The sequence below is a fragment of the Topomyia yanbarensis genome, chromosome 2 (genome assembly GCF_030247195.1).
Source record: "Topomyia yanbarensis strain Yona2022 chromosome 2, ASM3024719v1, whole genome shotgun sequence".
NCBI classification, from domain to species: Eukaryota; Metazoa; Arthropoda; class Insecta; order Diptera; family Culicidae; genus Topomyia; species Topomyia yanbarensis.
In genome coordinates this window covers 139,379,123-139,400,560 of record NC_080671.1, presented here as the reverse complement: position 1 = coordinate 139,400,560, position 21,438 = coordinate 139,379,123, and the positions used below count along the sequence as shown (strand labels likewise).

At 41.9% G+C, this 21,438-nt stretch overlaps 1 protein-coding gene across 1 annotated transcript; it reads left to right on the top strand.

Annotated features, from left to right (window-relative positions):
• The first annotated feature begins 13,910 nt into the window (after positions 1-13,910).
• Positions 13,911-19,683, top strand: LOC131679806 (uncharacterized). The gene is made up of 3 exons (XM_058960552.1): positions 13,911-17,665; positions 17,773-18,886; positions 18,940-19,683. Exons 1-3 carry the CDS (start codon positions 13,911-13,913, stop codon positions 19,681-19,683), a joined length of 5,613 nt encoding a protein of 1,870 aa, XP_058816535.1.
• The last annotated feature ends 1,755 nt before the right edge of the window (positions 19,684-21,438 follow it).

Here is a 21,438-nt window from a genome sequence, read left to right as displayed (position 1 = left end):
GGGCGGTTGAAAAATTCTAAAAACCCTTACGTAATTAGTGTGCGGCCCCTTAATATTTGCGTCGCAATATTAGGAAAACAAACTATCATAAAATGACAAACAACCACAAAGCAAACAAATGTGCAGCCGGGTAAACAACAATTTCGTACAATTTGTATAAGCAAACACAGAACGTAAAGTGGATACTCTAATTGAAGTAACTATCCTTACGGTCCGATCGCACGCGACCAGCGAAGAAGGAATCGAGGACTACTTCGATTAAAAATCATTCATTGCTAACAGTTTATACGCGACGCGCGACTGCCCTGATGTCCCCGGGAACCTTGCTGCGATGAAATATTATTGAATGACGATGAACAAGAAACGTCATATATTATTAATTCCCTAACTGCACATTTGTTGAACTGCTGCTATTTAGGACTTTTCTACGGTTTACAACGTGCCTCTAGTTCGATTCATTTATATATTCCTGCTTGCAATGATAAAATTCAAAGTAGGAGTAAGTGATTCGTGTCCTTCGAAAGGCACTGCTACTGTATTTAATCAGCTTTTTGTTTTAACTGCCAATTGCTAACATCAGTAAGCAAATACTCAGTATAATATATTGAAAATGTTGGTTTTGGACAGGCGCCAACTTCACGCAATGTTGATTGAATGCAAACGTTTTCAGTATTACCGGCTACCGAAAGCAATTTAATTCAGTTTGCTTAATGACCAGATAAATAAATTATATAACGCGGTAGGTACCTACATGCTCAAACGAAAGTCAAGCGATCTGAGGCAGTAAATTAATGAAACGCACAACCGAGTCTGTGGATAGTTTAAGACTCTAAATTGAATTTATGATTTTTCCATGTGGTGCTCGATCAAAAACTGTTCGCGTTATTTATGAACAAGGGCGATAATTTCCAAACGTGATGCCTTATCGCATGTTCGGCTGGAGAAGCACTCGTGGAGATCATTTTTAATTACCTGAAGCAAACAAACTGTTTCGATCGTTAGCTAGTCTAAATTAAAGAATTACACGGTAAGTGGTTTTTATAGCCGATGCCGTAGCGAAAGTAATTAGACAGAATTTCGCAGTAGGCGGCGCGCTTTGGTAAAGGCAGATCTCGCTTACAACGTGCGCTGTTGAAAGGGACTTGGTTCTCTTCCGCGGGAATTTGACTTATGTGAAGGAAACTCTTCAAAGTATTCAAAACTGAACCCTGAAAATTGTGCATCGTATTTACGATATGGATTGTACAATAATTGTTATCAATTATTCCGTCCAATTTGCCACACGATCCAATCAATCCAAAACAGCCCAATTCAGGGGATAGGCTAACATTCTGAAATTTCATTGTCAAACCGACGCCCCAAGTCAAATTACGGAATCGGAAAAGTGTTATCTTAATCCGAGTGCTACTCGACTTATAACTCATTCTGTTGCCGTTCGCCAAGCATCTGGCGTCCTTTTTGAGTCTCGAATGCCTTTTTCAAAGCGGCAAACGGCACATATGTTCTCTTGCAGCAGGAAGCTAATGGTAAGTATCTCTCGTTTGTAAGCTGCCTAAATACACCCCATTAAGGTTGAACTTCCCATTGTGGGCTTCATGGAAAGTCCTTCAGAAAACAGACTTTTACACAGAAAACAAATTCCTCATCGAATCGCTCTAAATAATCGTGGTATCATTCCGAAACAACAGTACGGCTGTGCTATGTGTCAGTCATTTGATCAGTTGCTACCCCCAGATCCAAGTAGAATTCAAAGTTTTGTAGTTCTACTCGGCTCATCCGCTTTCGCAGACCTGTGTCAAGAATCCGTACTACCTTTGGTCGAAATGCAGCCGAAAAGAATCGATCCGAACCGAATTGCTGCGCCGCCGCCGCCGCCGCTAATAAAAGCGGAATCCATCTTGATAATGAGGGTAATCAACGCGCGAACCTGTTATTAGGGACATGCCGACTTTGAACATTGCCGATGAGAAGTTGCGAAAAATTGCAACCACGGGGATTTCGGGGAGTTTTTTCTCCTGCTTTCCGTATCGGGATCCCAGGACTCGTTCATTGATTTATTTTTAGTGCGATTTTTTAGCTGCACGCAGCAGTGCATTGTTTTATTTTTTTTTAATCTGAATGCGCTTGAAAGGACCATGCTTGTTTGTTGCGCCACGCAGTCTGCCATCTGGATGGCTAATGATCGTCCAATTCTGGACGCAGGTTGAAGATTATAAATTGCTGGTTCTGGTGCTGGAAACAAATGAACCGGTGCCTTTTCGCGATATTCGAGATGTGACCACAATTCGACACCACAACTGACTATTTTTCAAAGAAAGTATTCTTATGAAGTACCTTATCATATAGGGTGACCATACGTCCTGGTTTTGTATTGACTGTCCTGGTATCCTGGGAAGTCGAGGAAAATGCTTGATTCGTCCTGGTTTTTCTCCTGTAAGCCTAATATATTTCTATTTATTCAGTCTTCGATTTTCACTATGCTCCAGATCGCAGTAACGACCGACCGCAACCATAACTCCTCAATCGGAATGCACCAAACAAAACTTAATATAGTCGAATATCCCAATTGTACCTTCTGATGATTTTTTTAAATCTCTGCAAGAGTGCAATATCGATGAAACAATGGTTACCAAAAAATAATCTGGAAAAAAATAATCTGGAAGATTTTAAGTCTGTTCCTATCCAAGGAAAAATTGAAGTTTTATAGCACGCTACAAGTTTAATCTTAGTTTAATAGTGAATACCAAAAAATATATGTTTAAATTTCTTATTTCTGGGAAGGCATGGAATATATAATTCCGCCTTCAGGACAAAAAGTTTTGGGGAACGATCGTCAAGAGATTACCTGATCACAACGTAGCAGCAAGTTCATAAGGTGATCAGTTCAGCAGTCACATGACTATCGGAAAACACACGAGGAAACTGGTTCGATGTGGAGTTCCAACGAGCAACAGATGAGAAAAATCAGACTACGAGCTTATTGTCACACTGGTTATATGTTAGAAAAGTGTAGTGAGCTGAAAGCCGCTGAAAAGAAGGATCAAGAAAGAGCGCATAAGGTTTGTTAATTATGGACTAGCATGTTAGATACAGTTTAAAATGTTTGGGACAGTTTTGGGCATGTAGCGAGCAGGAGAGAGACTCGTTAAATTGATCAGTAGACAACCTGTAAGGCGTCATCAACTTTTGGGGAAAGTGTTGAACTCACTGGAGGTATGATATCGAATAAAATATGTGTGTGGAGCGAGACTGGAAAGTGGCTCCTGTCTAATGCATTCATGGTTCGCATCAAATACCCAATCGCAATAAATAGCACAGGTTTACGAAAAAAAAATTGATTTCTTTCCTAACTATGTTTTCAAAATGTATTTTGGACCACTAACAAACTTCTAAAAGTGTTTTGCATGTTTTCCTACAGAAAGAAAGCATTCTATTTTCTACTTTATTGTCAATTTGCTCAGAAGTTTTTGTTTGTCATCATTTTTCTTATAAATTTATTAGAGATTCACCCAATACTATAAATAGAGATTATTTTCAAAATTGAAAATCTAGGCCATTCACATATCTAAAAAACCTATTTTAATCCACCTAGCGGTGCAATTGTGCCTTTCTCAATCATGAATCACGAGAATGTGTGCGTTATTCATATTCATTAAAAACTTTTAAATGCATATATTACATTTTATTATTATGCAACACATGACAACTATATACAAGAAAATAAATCATTATTCGAGTTCTAAAATTTTGAAAAAGAAAAAACAGCCATGGTAATATTGAACTGAAAAAAGGTGCGAAATCGGCAGTCTCAAAAAGTCGATTTTTAGAAAAAAAAAATTTTTCGAGATGACATAAAATCTCAACGTTTCATGCATTTTAAAGATGTTTGGCATCAAAAATGCGAATTCGATTTCTGAAATTTCATGAGGTCCCCCCTTTGAAAAAAAAAAAATTTGAGTTCCGGCTTATATGGGAATTTCATATGTGATCGGACGATTTAGTCTATATTTCCGGACCCATTTAAGCGATCCGTACAAAATTTTATAGACATCTATAGAGATATTATAGCTATCATTTGGGACTAAGTTTGTGAAAATCGGCCCAACCATTTCCGGGAAACTGATGTGAGTTCGTAAATTTTGAAAGATGGCCGCTTTTCCCGGGCACTTCCGGAACCATCTATGGTGGTCAATGTAGTCAACGAAAGTTTGGTTGGCCGTCGGTGACCTAGAACAGCAAATTTAAGTTGTTTGAGAGACATTTTAGCGAAATTTTTACCTTTTTTGCTTTCATCGGAGTATCGGTTTGAATCACAATTTGCTATGTGATCGCACGCCACAACCTGTAACTCCGGAACCTGAAGTCGGATCGGGATGAAATTAAATAGCCATTTACGGGGACGCAATACCTTTCATTTGAGGCCAAGCTTAGTCGAATCGGTCTAGCCATCTCCGAGAAACCGATGTGACTGTTATTCTGAATTTAGATACTTCCGCCGGGGCTTCCGGAACCGATGATGGTGGCCAATGTGGCCAAATAGACTTTGAATGGATGTTAGTGACCTAATACTACAAATCGGAGCAGTTGTGGTCATATTTTGGAAAAAAAATCACCTTTATACATTCATTGCAGGATTTATTAAAATCGACATTTTCTGCGTGTTCGTACTCATCACCTTGTAATTCCGGAACCGGAAGTCGGATCCATTAGAAATTCAATAGCAGCCTATGGGAACGTTGCACCTTTCATTTGAGACTAAGTTTGTCAAAATCGGTTCAGCCATCTCTGAGAAAAATGAGTGACATTTTTGGTCACATACACACACACAAACGCACATATACACACACATACATACATACACACATACATACACACACAGACATTTGCCGAACTCGACGAACTGAATCGAATGGTATATGTCACTCGGCCCTCCGGGCCTCCGTTAAAAAGTCGGTTTTCAGAGCAATTGCAATACCTTTCTATTGAGAAAGGCAAAAAGCTAAAAAAAAATTTAAAGTGAAATAAAAATTATTTTTAAACTTAAAGCCTACAGTGAAAAAAATATATCGGTGGGCCATAATCAATTACCAAATCCTGACGAGGTAGAAATAGAAATAATATATTTCGTAAATATTTTGATCTGATTAGGCCATTACAAATATTTTTTAAAAATTATGACACCCCCCCCCCCCTTCAAAATCGCTGAAAAAAATCAGGGGGCAAATAATTTTTTTAAATTAACCAGAATTCAAAAAATTGTCACGTTTTATAGAACAACAATAGCTTCCATAGAGTTTTGCTTTTCGTAAGTGAAAACTATTATGGTAGTTTTAGAAATTACCATCCCATGATAATTTTTATTTTGACCATTGTAAATGTGAAGTTTAAATGAGATCATCGATCCAGTCCAACATCAAATGAAACGTTTGCTGGTCGCGGAAAGAAGAACCCATCTGTGTATTATCAAACAAACATCCCGAGCAGAGTCTGATAACAAATTGAGAACTAAACTTGGTGTTGTGATGTAGTAGGGAATGATTGCTCAGGTTGTTATCATTTTGGTCGTTTTAACGGTTAAAAGATCAAAATCAAAAGCAGAAAAATTGCACTATGACATCAAACAGAAAACTATTCATGCTATCAGTGAAAGCAAATTGAAAACTCATTGAGATGGTGAAATATTTCATTGATAACAAAATAAGTAATCAATTTGATGAAATAGAAACAAACATTTTTTTCTAAAAATGTAAGCACATCAAAATGAGATCAAAATATGATTTTATATCTGAAAAAGTTTAAACTGATATCAAAATAAGATTTCAATTTGATGCTTGATATCAAAATATGTTGTCTATTTGCTGTAATTTTGATGTTGGACTTTGCTCGGGATCTCATGGAAAGGCTAATACAGACCGACTTCTGAATCGATTCCATTTTAAACGCAACAGTCGATAGAGACATAATCGATCATTGCATTCGAAAATAATTTCGATAAGGAAACAATCTGAATTCAAATCAAACTCCTGGAGATTTATATGTGGTTCAATATTCAATATACATGAGCTTTACCGAAAGGTTTTTGACATTTAAAAGTTTCATATGGGATCGTAGTATTCATACCGTATTTCCGCAGCCATATGTGCGATTCTTATGAACTTGATCAGATCAATATCTGCTACTAAACCTTCCATTTAAGGCTAAGCTTGTGAAAATCGAATAAGCCGTTTTCCAAGAACTCGAAGAGACATTAATTCTGAAATATTCCAAGAACCAGAAACATGCGAAATTTTCGAGATAGACGCTGGAATCAAAAGAACTTTGTCTGGCCATCAGCGATCAAGAATGCTCTAGCAAAACTAAATATAGATCTTACAAATAATGGTATCATCGGCACTTACCGCAGGAAGAACCGGGAATCCATTATCGATGTCAATTTTTGTAGCCTTGGAGTAACCGGAAAGATGGACTGAAAAGTGTGCGAGGATATATCCACAGCGACCACCAAGCGATTTGGTACAGCATTGATAACAGGACTATGAACTACACATGAATATGAATATGTAGGAGATATATAAACGAGTGAAGATGGAAAACAGCGATTTTTCACAGGAACGTGTCCGTCGAAGAACTTGAATTTAAGGGTATCCTCTTCAACCTAAATGCGAACGAGTTCACGGCACTACTAACAAAGGCGTGTAATGCGACCATACCAAGGGATGGGAAACTGAGAAACGTTCGCCGGGTGCAATACGACGATTATCGATCTACGTATAAGTTGCCTCCGAGCTTGGAGAAGAAGTCGGAGATCACTTCGGTTTCTCATCTCGCTCAGTTCAGAAGCTAGAAATCGCTCCGCTGCAATAGCAGGGCAAGTAATCAAATTTATCCGCGCGACGCTTGGCAAAAATTGATTCCTTCTGCCTAGTGTGTGATACGTGAACAAACAATGAGTGATAATGCCAAGCAAAAGTATATCACGATGCAGGCAAACTGTGTTGCTGTTGACTACACGAAATATCCGGTAATACCATCAATTCATGAAGGGGAGCAAATGTTGAAGGTGAACTTGAAGTTCAACGTAGCTTGCGGTACTTTATGCGGTGCAATTCCACCACTTACGTCATGCGGTACTGAATATGTTAAAAAATATTAGTCAATCAGAATCATTCGCCTCCCAGAACAACATGAAACACATCATCGAATGTAATAACATTTTATACAGTATCCCAACGTATATAGATGTTGACAGCATTGAAATAAAGATACATGACCTGGCACCACGTACTAGTTCCTTCGCTATCAAACAAACCCTGTCAAAATACGGAGAGGTGAATAGTGTTAAGGAAGATAGTTGGAGGAACTACTTCCCAAGACTCCGCAACGGAGTTCGTGTGGTGAGAATGCGTCCGACAAAACCTATTCCCTCTCACTTGACTTTCACATGCAAATGACCTCATGGTGTTGAATATTCTCAACGAACACTAGTCACGCACCCAGGACAGATTCCTACCTGTCAATATTGTGATCATCCGCTACACCACGGGAAACCTTGCGCAGAGACTGCTAAAGAAATTCCACCTGATACGACCAAAGCCGGTATACAATCATCGTATGTTAAACCACAACCAGTTGGTAAACTAAAGGCTGCAGACCGGAAATTCACAAACATCCAACAACGATCGGCCCCAGTACCACTAAACCAACTGCCGTTACCAACATCGAAGTAACAACGATTACAGCAAATGTTTCCAAACCAACAACCAACACCACCAATAAGGAATCTAATACCGATGAAGAAGGATTTACAATAGCGACCCGTAAGCACAAACAACAAATAAGAACATCCGACGATGAGCAAGATGAATGCAGTACCGATGATGACATGGACGTAAACGAAAACGCGAGAGAAGACGGACCAAATGACCCCAAGGTGCGCTCCACGGCTCAGTTGTGCTCACGCATTGTGCCGTGTCAAATATATTTAAAATTAAAAAAGAAGTCAGAAAGCTCGAGGGAAGCGAGCTGCAAGAACCGCTCTCAACAAAGCAGTCAAGCTGTACAAGAAAGCCTTGCCACAAAGCCAACGCGAATTTCCTTAGGAGAGACCTACAAAGTTGGCATAACAAAGATAAAAGGCTCAGTTGCACCACCTGAAAGGTGCCCGGAAAAGATGGAGGTCACCATCGAAAGGTTTTCCCCCACAACATGAATCTATTTACGCTGTACAGTGAGGAGGATGATCACAAAGATGAAGATCGATTTACCAACAAACAGCTTATCGAGATGGCGAAAGCCATAAAAGTGAAGCGATACATAAGAGCCCGGATATGTTCAAAACGATCCGATAATTGGAAGCGACAAAAGCTGATGTTGCTTCCGATGCCGGGACAACATAGAAATCTTTCAGTGTAGTCAATATATCCCTTGGTAATGTTAGAGAGAAGGAGTAATCCTGAACAAGCTAACGAAGTACGCGGACCGTGAGAACGGCATCTCATGTAATTCGGCTTCCTTATAGGCAGGTCTACAATGAAATCCATCCAAACGGTTGTGGGAGCTGTGGAGACAGCAGAGATAAGGATTTCGTGGTGGTTCCCTTAGGCGTGAAGAATGCTTCAATAGTACTAGCTGGGAAGCAATCGCCCATTCGCTGTACAGCATGAGTAACTCTGCAGGATATTATAGAGCTACTTTCAGTACCGAACACTGATCTACGAGACAGACAAGGGGGAATCACAACTACAACTGACGTTCCTCGACTCGACGCTGTGGAACGCAGTGTACGATGGAGTATTGAAGCTGAACCTTCCCAGAGATATAACGATTTTCGGCTTCACGGATGATGTGGTGTTCCAAGTAATCGGACAATCGCTAGAAGAGGAGACACTCGACACGGAGACGATTGCCCATCATAAAACAGAGTTGGTGAAGACTAGCAGCCGAAAGACAGCGCGGTCGGAAAATATATCATCGACTTGAACTTTTAAAGTCACGACGATTATGTTAAGGGGAAGGCTGTGAGAGCAACCACAGCTTTGCTTGAGGCGCCAGTGTACTGGGCACCACGAACCAGTGGAAATCGCTGGACCGAAGCATGTGAGCAGACTAGTTTCACCGTCAGGGACAAGATCGAGTAGATCGAGTGAAGCACCAGCGGTGGGTCGTCGAGTTTTCAACGAACCGGAAGCAGCGAACCAGAAGCTACGCTCCATCCGGTATCGCCGAACCGTCCTCGCCAAGTACTGGTTGGCCCTTTGAGTAGGATTTATGGACTATGCGAGTAGATTGCGACAAAACTGGGAGCTAAATGACTCGCGCAACAGGCATCGGTATCGGGAGAACTTCCGACGAGGAATTGAGATGGCTCGCGAAAACAGGAACTAAATGGTTCACAGAAACGGGTGCCAAATGGCTAACGGAAGTTCACCACTGCGATTAGCCGGATATGTGTTTGGAGCTAAACCGCTCTAATGTATCATTTTGTCTTAAGACTGAATCAGCCTCCCCACGATATAACGCTTCGATGCAGTCTCGTGGAACAAAAGGAAGGAAGAAAAGTGAGGACTGTTAGTAGTGGTTAGGCACAAAAGTGAGTCCCACCTAGGGCCAATGCAGTTTTGAAGCTATTTAACCATACTATAAAACATACAGACGTTTTCAGATATCGACGAACTGAATCTAGTGGTATATGACACTCGACACTCCGGGTGTAGCTTAAAAAGTCGAGTTTCAGAGTGATTGCACAGTCTTCCTTATATGAAAAACCTTTGACCGATTTTCATGCCTTGTGTGTACAGTCGGTCCTTATGCCGCCACAACGGAACGAAAACTATTCAAGCAACCAAAAGTTAATACCTTAATGTACTCTTAAATGTTTTCATTAAGTTCATAGAGAACCTTCAAGCTTTTATTGGGAATTTAGAAATTGCACTGTTCGGAAAATTATTTAAAACGAAAACTTTAGCATCCCTTTCCTATGTGAACTTTTGATTGATTCAGTAATGTTTGCTTGAATTTTTCTAGTAAAACAAATAGCTCAACCCCGCTATACGAAATCACCCTGCGGAAACGTCCACGAGAACAATCGAAAGAAAATGTAAAAAGAAAAAAAATGTGTTTATTAAAATAAATATTTATTTTTTGTTTGCCCCCCCCCCCTTCAGAAAAAAATTTGTACTTGGACATAATTTTTAAAAAAGATTTGTAATGGCCTTACTCAAATTAAAAAAAAAATAAATTTTGTTTTTTATATCTCACCATGAATTTTGTATGAATTTTTCCACCTCTCGAGCACGGTTCATAGTACTTTTTATTGATTTTATTTATGTTGCTTTTTGTTCAGTTGTAAAACTTTTCATTGAAACATTCTTGAGTTTTGGATGCTCAAGAAAAATTTAAAAAATTATTAAAACAAGCATAGACGTCCTATTAAAATTGAAATAGCTCGTACGTTGAGATCCACTCTGATTTTTTGACAAAATTTTCCCATCATACATTCTAAAAATTTAAAAAAATCCTGGTTAGACACATTTGAAACTCTATGAATGTTATGAGCTCTTTGCGGTCGGTTCGGTTGCGGTGACTGCAATTTGCTTACAATGTGCAAAAATTTTGAAAACAGTTAATGTTTTCATAAATTCTCACGCGATGGAAAAAGAAAGAATTTATTCTGCACAAAAGAAATGAAAACCCGAGTATGATGATAAACAATGACCAAACATTTATATGTGCAGTAGGTACAACAGATTTCATGTAATGTTTGTCTGCTGTCCTGGAGGTGCCATTCATTGTGTCGTCGTTTTCTTCAAATATAGGGCTATCAAGCAATCGAGCTGGCCGTAAAGCAAAACGTTATGGTCAAAATCGCGGGTCAGAGAAATGTATGATCAGGATCTTAACAAATTCAAAAAAACGCATCTGAAAGGGTAATGAAAATTTGACTTTAAACAGCTTCCGGAACAAAAGCTTTATGTTGCCAAAGACCACATGTTTCCAAGAAGTATAAAATTGTTGTTGCAGACAAGTTTGCCGGAAAAAGCACAGTAGGAAGAGTAAATTTTCAGTTATCGTCACAAAACTCCGATTTTCATCACAACCTACAATATGAACCGAGTTATACATCTACGATTGTCTTAAAATCGTCTAGTGCTAAATTAGGCCTCCCCATGGCCCTCCCAAATTTTTACCAGATTTGGCGAGTAGCCGCTACAGTAAGAATGCGCAATAGCAGTACTGGGATAATGATGTCAACGTCATTGAGAATAGGAACTCCCCAAACTGCCCGGAATTCCACCCAATCCATATCGACACACTCTATAAATATATAGAATGGATACATGGCTAAGGATGCTATTTCAATGACCAGATACTGGAAAAAAGCAGCCAGAGGTGTTGCTTGTGCAGAAATTAAAGACAGGTATCAAGCCCAAAGTTCAAATTTTCATTCGAGACTAATAAAAACCGCAAAAACCCACAATGCACAGTGGTCACAAATATGTGCAATGCAAATATCGTTACTAAACTTGATTTTTTTAGTAAATTTTGGGTAGCTGAATCCGAATTTTACAAATTTATTGTATCCACCTAACAGTGTGATATGACATTTCTTATTACACAAATCGTTCATATTTAATTACCATTGCCTCCAAAAAATCTTCGAGAGCATGTTGTTAGATGTTATCTATCCCGCAGTAAAACACATCATCAGTTTTGATCAGAATGGTTTTGTGAGAAAACGCTCGACAACTACTAACCTCATGAGCTGTTGGCGTCGCAGATTGATAAGGTGGAAAAACGACAACAGATCGATGCGGTGTATGTTGATTTTTCGAAAGCTTTCGATCGTGTTCCTCATCAATTTGCTGTAGAAAAACTAAGGCGCAATGGATTTCCGAACTGGCTGACAAATTGGATCTCATCGTACCTTTCAAATCGCAGTGCTTCTGTGCGACTTGGAACTACACTCTCAGATCCATTCCATATTACATCGGGCGTTCCTCGAGGAAGTCATCTTGGACCTCTTCATTTTGTACTCTTCGTGAACGACCTCTGCAGTGAATTGTCGTCTTCTAGAGTCATGTATGCAGATGATTTTAAAATGTATCGAGTTATAACAACTATGGTGGACTGTTTCGCATGCAAAAGGACCTCGAAAGGGTTATGGATTGGTGTGACAGAAACGGCATGATTGTGAACATTCAGAAATGCAGTATAATTACTTTCGCACGAGTTCGATCGCCCATTGTTTTTGAATACCTGATGTGTACTGTTCCTGTGCAACGAGTCGCATCAGTCAAGCATCTAGGTATCACTCTCGACTGTAAACTACGGTTCACCGCACATGTTTCTTCTGTCATAGCTAAATCCTATGCTGTACTTGGACTCATCAAGCGCAACACTCGTGATTTCAATGATGTTTACTGTCTGAAATCTCTATACATCGCACTGGTACGCAGTGTTCTGGAATACGGAGTTACCATTTGGGCCCCGTATCACATCGTCCACATTATCTCGAACGGGTACAGAAGAATTTCATCAGGTTTGCCCTTCGTCGGCTGCCTTGGCAAAATCGATTATTGCTACCTCCATACGAAGATCGCTGCGCTCTCGTCAATCTCTCTACGCTGCGAAACAGGCGAATTTTTCTGCAACGACTCTTCATCTTCGACTTGCTTACTGACAACATAGATTCCCCTGCGCTGCTAGCAAAGCTTGATTTCAACGTTCCGGGATGGTCTTTCCGGAGAAATGATTTTTTCCGGCGCTCAACACATCGCACGCTAATAATCCGCTAGATGTTTGCTGCCAGCTTTTCAACAATGTTTATCATCTCTTTGATTTTAGTATACGCAAAGAATCATTCAAATTAAAAATAGTTAGTTTATAGTTAGATTATAGTTATTTTGTCTGTGCGATGTACCATTTTTAATCGAAGACAGCACATACAAATCAAATTATTTTTTGCTCCAACATTTTTTAGAGTATTAAATAGTACATGTTTTGATGTGGTTGCAAAAAAACCATGATTTTTCATTCAAAATTCTCGAAACTGCAGCTTTTGTGCTTGAATACCAATATTTTGATATCGTTTCCAGTGAGCATGATATCTCGTGAACCCAATTACAGACCAATCTTAAATTTTGGAATGTTGTTCGTGATTTATAATAGCAAGCTCAAACAAAATTTAATTGTGAATGTTTCCCTAAATTTTTTTTAAGAATACAGTGTTTGGTCATCGTAAACATAAAGCTTTTTGCATAAATAAAATACCCTCATTATGGTACCTGTCAACACCGCTGGGCACACTGGAGTTGACCCAATCGACTAATGTGCCGAATCGGTTGAACCCTCTCCAGATTGACAGAGGATATGTGTTGATAAACAAATAGTAGCAGAAGGAAATCGTGAATTGAATTGGCAAAGTGTAGAAGAAGTTTTTTTTTGATATTTGGGAAAAGTAGAGATTTAGTAGTTTGTAGTTGTTGTGTCGACCTGTAAGTAAAAGCAAAATTCATTTAAAATTAAGTGTTAGGCGAAACAGTTTACTTACCCGTTTGTAACCTACCTGTAGACACACCTACGAAGGAATCTAGCAGAGAAGAGGAAAGGACACGGAAGAATCTGGGATCAGGTAGAGGATAAGAATTGACATTGTAAGTAAATTGAATTTATTGAAAATTTATCTACTGATACTATTCAAGAAAACAACAGGATAGTATATTTTCGGATTCATTACACCGGACGGTGAGAAGAGATTCAACTAGGGTAAAACCACAAATTGTGAGTCGAGTGTATTTAAGTTTAAACAAACGGTTAATTTTATTAAATTATATTCACAGTTTGAGCTGCTGAAAATTAGCTGCTACACAAAGGGTTTTAGTTCTATCCGAACAATCTCAAAAAATTGTGAGATGTCGGACCCCATCTCTATCACCGGTGCGGGAAATGAGCTGGATTTGACGCTGACTCCGTGCGCTGTCTGTAGCCAAACTTCCACCGAAAATGAAGCGATGGTAGGCTGCGACGGTTGCAACCGTTGGTTCCACTACCGATGCGTCGGAGTGACCTCAGCGGTGAAAAAGGAGAAGAGGTGGTACTGCACTGATGGTGTTTGTCAAGTGCTTGCTCAAGAGTACCTGAAGAACAAAAGGCCTCGGCCGAAGAAGACATCGGAGTCGTCGGAAGCTTCCGTTTCGAAATCAGGTACGCTCACTCTAGAGCAGAGACGAAAGGCTTTGCAAGAAAAGCAAAGGCGTCTTGAGCAGGAGCTCGAAGATGAGATGTTGCTGAAAGAGGAAGAGAGCAACATGGAGCGTGCGTTAGAGAAAAAGCGAATGCTTTTCGAGGAGAAAATGCGCCAAAAGGAGCTGCAGGAAACGAGCATCCTTTATGCAGAAGCGTTGCGAAAGAAGCAGGAGCATATAATGCGGATGAAGTCCAACCAGAGCTCATTTGAGAAGGCGATGGCTGCTCTGGATGAAGAGCTAAAAAAAGTCAAAGTTGAGAACGTTAAACCGCTAAAAGTTTCCAACGTCGAGCAGTTGGAAAAAGATGCCGGTGAAAGCGATACTGCTTTGGAAAGCGACGAAGAAGACCAACCTTGTTCGGTAATTTCGGAGATTCAATCTGCGAAAAGCGTCGAACGTACTCGGAAACGATCTGAGCAAGCAAACGATGGAAGCCAATACGGGCTGGGGCAACATCGGACCGGGCCGACGAAAGCTCAGTTGGCAGCTAGAAATGGGATTACCAAAAAGCTTCCCTGCTTTTCCGGAAAACCAGAAGAGTGGCCACTGTTTTTCGGTACGTATCAAGCCTCGAACGAAGCCTGCGGCTACACCGATGTCGAGAACCTTGTGCGACTGCAGGAGAGCCTTAAGGGACCGGCCCTAGAGTGGGTGCGCGGCCAACTAATTCTTCCGCAGACCGTTCCGAGGGTAATTATCAAGCTGCAACAGCTGTACGGTCGTCCGGAACAATTGCTACAGAGCCACCTGGAGAAAGTCCGCAAACTGGAGTCGCCGAGAGCTGATAAGCTTGCCAGCTTCATCCCTTTCGGGAACGCTGTGGAGCAACTGTGCGAACATCTGGAAGCAGCAAATCTCAAGCAGCACCTCGTAAATCCGCTGCTTATCCAGGATCTCGTCGACAAGCTTCCTGACAGTGAAAAACGACAGTGGGTTCGCTTCAAGCGGTGCGCCGATGAAGTAACATTGAGGACATTCACAGAGTTTCTGTCAGAAATAGTGGCGGACGCTTGCGAAGCGAATGTAAGCATGGAGTACAAGCTCGCGACTAAACCTGCAAGCGGTGGCCAGTTCGGGAGAGAACACGCAAAAGGGAGAGGAGCAATGTACTACCATAGTGAAGAGGAGAACTTGGATGAAACCGCGAACGTCGAGCGGACAAGCTTTCGGCCGTGCAAAGTGTGTCAGTGTACTGACCATCGTCTGCGGCATTGTGCAGAGTTTAAGAAATTACGATATGTTGACCGGCTGAAGGTTGTGAATCACTGGAAACTTTGCTGTGTTTGTCTGAATGACCACAGCGGACGGTGCGGTTTCAAAATACAGTGCAATGTGGGAGAATGCAGAGAACGACACAATCCGTTGATGCATCCGGTGAATACCGTGGTTGGTATAAGTGCTCACATCTGGAATCAAACGAAAGTTATGTTTCGAATGATTCCCGCTCAGTTGCACTTTGGAGGGCGATCGATTACGGTACTGGCGTTTTTGGACGAAGGAGCGTCCGTTACACTCATCGAGAAAAGGATGGCAGATCGTCTTGGACTTGTGGGTGTCCCGGAGAAGCTGACCATTAAGTGGACAGCAGATATCACGCGAGTGGAGAAGGATTCCAGCCGGATGAATGTGTGGGCATCGGCAGTCGGAAGTAAAGACAAGGTGTTGCTGCACACGGTTCGAACGGTAGAGAAGCTGATGTTGCCGCATCAAAAACTGGACTCCAAGGAGATTTCAACCCAGTTCAAGCACATGCGGGGATTACCGATCGCGTCGTACGATGGACAACCCGGAATACTTATAGGGCTCAACAATGTGCATTCATTTGTGCCGTTGGAAGCGAAGATCGGTGCGACTGCAGAGCCAATAGCGGTGAAGTGCAAACTTGGATGGACTGTGTACGGCCCGAGACAGTCGAACACTGCCTTTGATGGTGGGTATATGGGTTATCACCACGAAGTAAGCAACGAGGCCCTGCATGACCTGCTGAAAAGCCACTACGCTCTGGAGGAATCGGTCGTGGCGGTCGCGCAGGAATCGGCAGAGGATAAACGAGCGCGAGAGATAATGGAGCGGACCACAAAAAGGGTGGGAAATCGCTTCGAGACCGGACTACTGTGGAGGACAGATGATCCACGATTTCCGGACAGCTTTCCGATGGCCCTGCACAGGATGAAGCAGCTGGAGAAAAAACTGGAGAGAAATCCGGAGTTGCACAAGAACGTTTGTCGGCAGATAGAAGAGTTTCAGCAGAAAGGATATGCACACCTGGCAACTGCAGAAGAATTGATCCGTGCGGAAACAGATAAGGTGTGGTACCTACCGTTGAATGTGGTGACAAATCCCAGAAAGCCTGGCAAAGTGCGCTTGGTATGGGACGCCGCAGCTTCGGTGCAAGGAGTGTCACTCAACACGCAGCTACTGACGGGACCCGACTTGCTGATTCCACTGGTGCAAGTGATAGTAGGTTTCCGGGAGCGACGGATTGCATTCGGTGGCGATCTTCGAGAAATGTACCACCAGGTGAAGATCGTCGAACGCGACAGACAGGCTCAACGCTTCGTGTTCCGGAAGAATTTCGGGGAGAAGCCAAGCATTTTTGTAATGGACGTTGCGACGTTTGGCTCTACATGCTCTCCTAGTTCGGCACAGTACATCAAAAACAAGAACGCAGAAGAACACGCTGTTCAATATCCAGAGGCGGCAGCGGCCATAATCCATCGTCACTACGTCGACGATTATTTCGACAGTGTCAACACCGTCGAAGAGGCCATCAACCGGGCGATGCAGGTGCGTACAATTCACAAAAATGGTGGGTTTGAAATCCGGAACTGGGTTTCCAATGTACCTGAAGTTCTCCGAATGCTGGGGGAAGAAAACCAAGTCACGCCAGTACACTTTGGTCGGGACAAGCAGAGTTGCAGTGAACGAGTTCTTGGCATCATTTGGGATCCAAACATGGATGAGTTTTCCTTCTCTACGCTGCACCGTCCGGAGATGATGGCGTACTTATGCAACGAGAAACGACCCACGAAGCAGATTGCATTAAGCTGCGTGATGGGATTCTTTGACCCGATGGGATTGCTGTCTCCTTTCACAATCCACGGCAAAATAATCATCCAGCACCACTGGCGATTGGGCTGCGATTGGAAGCAGGAGATCGACGACGAGAGCTGGCACTTATGGAAGCGATGGACTGGCCTGCTGCCAGAGGTGGATGCAGTTCGGATCACACGCTGCTACCTCGGGAATGCTGCGTCTTCAGCCGTTGAGCCGCTGGAACTTCACATCTTTACTGATGCCAGTGAACACGCATACGGATGTGTAGCGTACTTGCGAGCGGTGATCAACGGAAACGTACGATGTAGCTTAGTGATGTCACGAGCGAAAGTGGCTCCACTGAAACGTCAGTCGATTCCACGGTTGGAATTAATGGCTGCCGTCCTCGGTGCTCGACTGAGTCGAACGGGATGCACTCCCTGGAAATTACACGTTGCATTTTATGGACGGATTCTCGTACGGTGTGTAGCTGGCTGCAATCGGATCAGTACAAGTTTAAGCAGTTCATAGCCTTCAGAGTCGGCGAAATTCTTGAACTGACAAGGGTAATCGACTGGCGCTGGTTGCCGACGAAGCTGAATATTGCGGATGTGCTGACTAAGTGGGGATCCGGGCCCCCGCTGAGCAGCGACGGAGAGTGGTTCAACGGGAAATCATTCCTGTATTCTCCGGAAGAGGAGTGGCCGAGCAAGGTGATGCCGTTTGAGGAAACTAGCGAAGAGGCGAGAGGAGTAGTGCTATTCCAAGAACTGATCGACGTCAAGGCTACTTCGCGGTGGATGGGACTGGTGAGAGTGACTGCAAGCGTGGTTCGCTTCATTGCGAATTGTCGGCGAAAAAAAATGGGACAGCCGATCGTGACGTCGAAAGCCACGGAGACTCAACAGCGGTCGATTAAGTCGAAGTATTTGGCGATTGTAAAACCGCTCCAGCAGGAGGAACTCCTGAAAGCCGAAACGATCCTGTGGAAGCAGGCGCAGTTCGACAGTTTCCCGGACGAAATGAGTGCGTTGACCAAGAATCTCAATCTGGAGCCGGGACAGATGCCTTCGAAAATACAGCGGTCGAGTACCCTGGTCAAACTGACTCCGATACTGGACGATGAAGGTGTGCTGCGGATGGGAGGAAGATTCGAAAAATCGGACGACATCTCGTTCGACCAGAAGTTTCCGATCATTCTTGCTCGGCAGCACGACATCACCAAGAAGTTGATTCAGTGCTACCACGAAAGGTTCGGACATGCGAATCGAGAGACGGTTTGCAACGAGTTGCGTCAGAAGTTCTGGATTCCGAATATCCGTGCAGCGATTATGGAAGTGATGCGGGAGTGCATGTGGTGCAAAGTCCATAGATGTCGTCCACAAGTACCAATGATGGCGCCTCTCCCGACTCGACGCATCAGAGCAGGAATTCGTCCTTTCAGTTCGGTCGGCTTAGACTACTTGGGACCAGTAGATGTATCGGTGGGAAGAAGAAAAGAGAAGCGATGGGTGGCCGTGTTTACGTGTCTCGCCATCAGAGCGGTGCATCTCGAGGTGGTGAACAGCCTGACAACACAATCGTGGCCATCCGCCGGTTTTCCTGTAAGCGGGGTGCTCCTGATATTATATTTTCAGATAACGCCACTTGCTTTAAGGGTGCTAACAACGAGATGCTGAAAACGTTACATGGCGATTGTGAGGAGGAAATCACAACTGCAAGAACGGCCTGGCGATTCATTCCGCCTGGCACCCCGCACATGGGTGGTGCATGGGAGCGAATGGTTCGTTCCGTGAAGGAGGCAATGAAGGCATTGGAAGATGGAAGGAAGCTGACAGACGAGATTCTGGTGACAACACTGGCGGAGGCAGAGGACATGATAAACACACGTCCTCTCACGTACATGCCTCAGGCGTCTGCCGAAAATGAAGCTCTGACACCGAACCATTTTCTACGAGGAATAGTAAAGGGCGCGAATCTCCTAGTGGACAGCGGTGGGAATCTAGCGGAGGCTTTGCGTGACGTGTACAAGCGATCGCAGTACCTGGCAGACCGGATGTGGGAACGTTGGAGCAAGGAATATTTGCCAACGATAAACCGTCGCACAAAGTGGTATGATGAACGAAAGCCGCTGGAAGCAGGCGACCTTGTCTTCGTCGTGGATGGTAAGGACCGGAAGAATTGGTCTAGAGGAATTGTCGAGGAGGTGGTTCAAGGGTCCGATGGTCGGATACGTGAAGCGAAAATAAGGACTGCGGCAGGGATCCATAGACGAGCCGTCGCGAATCTGGCGGTGCTAGAAATCAAGAATGGTAAATCCGGATGTTCCGAGGAAATACCGGATGTTACGGGCTGGGGTGTCAACACCGCTGGGCACACTGGAGTTGACCCAATCGACTAATGTGCCGAATCGGTTGAACCCTCTCCAGATTGACAGAGGATATGTGTTGATAAACAAATAGTAGCAGAAGGAAATCGTGAATTGAATTGGCAAAGTGTAGAAGAAGTTTTTTTTTGATATTTGGGAAAAGTAGAGATTTAGTAGTTTGTAGTTGTTGTGTCGACCTGTAAGTAAAAGCAAAATTCATTTAAAATTAAGTGTTAGGCGAAACAGTTTACTTACCCGTTTGTAACCTACCTGTAGACACACCTACGAAGGAATCTAGCAGAGAAGAGGAAAGGACACGGAAGAATCTGGGATCAGGTAGAGGATAAGAATTGACATTGTAAGTAAATTGAATTTATTGAAAATTTATCTACTGATACTATTCAAGAAAACAACAGGATAGTATATTTTCGGATTCATTACACCGGACGGTGAGAAGAGATTCAACTAGGGTAAAACCACAAATTGTGAGTCGAGTGTATTTAAGTTTAAACAAACGGTTAATTTTATTAAATTATATTCACATTTTGAGCTGCTGAAAATTAGCTGCTACACAAAGGGTTTTAGTTCTATCCGAACAGTACCAAATATTTTAAAACATAACAACAGTTCATGACTTCAAATTTATTTGTGAATTGGAACTACGGATATACAATGAATTGCAACGGGCTTTCTAAAAAATCCGTATTCGAGAACATCGTTGTGGTACGAAGTAGAGTGAGCTGTACATCGAATATTCCATTCCGACATGTGTTTCAAAAAGTAGTGTCCAATAATCTATTATAACTCAAGCCGAAATTTTGTGAAAATAATAATTAAGATATATAATTTCAAGGTCTGCAGCGACAATAAATAATTTAATATTAAAATGTGAAATTTTTTCGTCTTGTATTAACTCGTCAAACATGTACAACATCTTAGATTCTCCAGGCATTTTGGGCGCAGACTTGCGCAGCTGAAGCCTAGTATAAGTGGAATTAAATAGTCTAAAGACTATTTTAAAGAAAAAATTGCTAGGGATATCGAGGAAAAAGCCAATTTCAAAGTTTTTAGTTAAATTATTCGAATACATACTCATCTTTCTGCACTCCATATTCACCAAAACCCGATAATTATTGATCAATACACAGCTATCAGTAGCGTTTCCTGATAAAAATAATAATATTGATAACTACTTTTCGACAAAAAATTCTGACGAGCAATCAATTATCAATATTATTTATCTTATCGGTAAATAACGAATCACCCTATGAATTCATCTATATACTAAAAAATCAGTTCATTATTGGCAAAATTAAGTTTGAAACAATAAAACATATATCCATAATCATATAATCGCGAGATAAAAACACGCTTTTGCTGATTTTTTGTGTTATTGTACTATGGGGGGACCACTGTGCAATGTATCTTTAAACTACAATAAATACGTATTATTTTCTTCTAATAACGTTTTATGCTAAAGCATACTTCCAATTCAAAGCGTCAAATTGGCTTTGCTTATGGCAAATCGCAAATGTTAAAAAATAAGGCAAATGTTATAAAAAATATTTAAAAATTCCATGCATCAATAGTTTACGAGAGTTATGTGGGACTGCAAAATGGTCAATTTTATTAACTTCAAAAAATAAAAAATGGAAGAAAAACGTGAGAATTGTATTGCGTCAAAGACCACGAGAAATTTTTTTTAAGGAAGTTTACAATGATAATTGATAATTTTTAAGCCTAATTAAAATGGGATGATAATAAGATACAGAAATACTTTTTTGAGAA

Coding starts and splice junctions, on each gene's coding strand:
- LOC131679806 (XM_058960552.1), top strand. CDS start 13,911: ATGTCGGACCCCATCTCTATCACCGGTGCGGGAAATGAGCTGGATTTG. Junction 17,666..17,772: donor AAACGTCAGTCGATTCCACG/GTTGGAATTAAT, acceptor TACGGTGTGTAG/CTGGCTGCAATCGGATCAGT. Junction 18,887..18,939: donor GGCCATCCGCCGGTTTTCCT/GTAAGCGGGGTG, acceptor ACTTGCTTTAAG/GGTGCTAACAACGAGATGCT.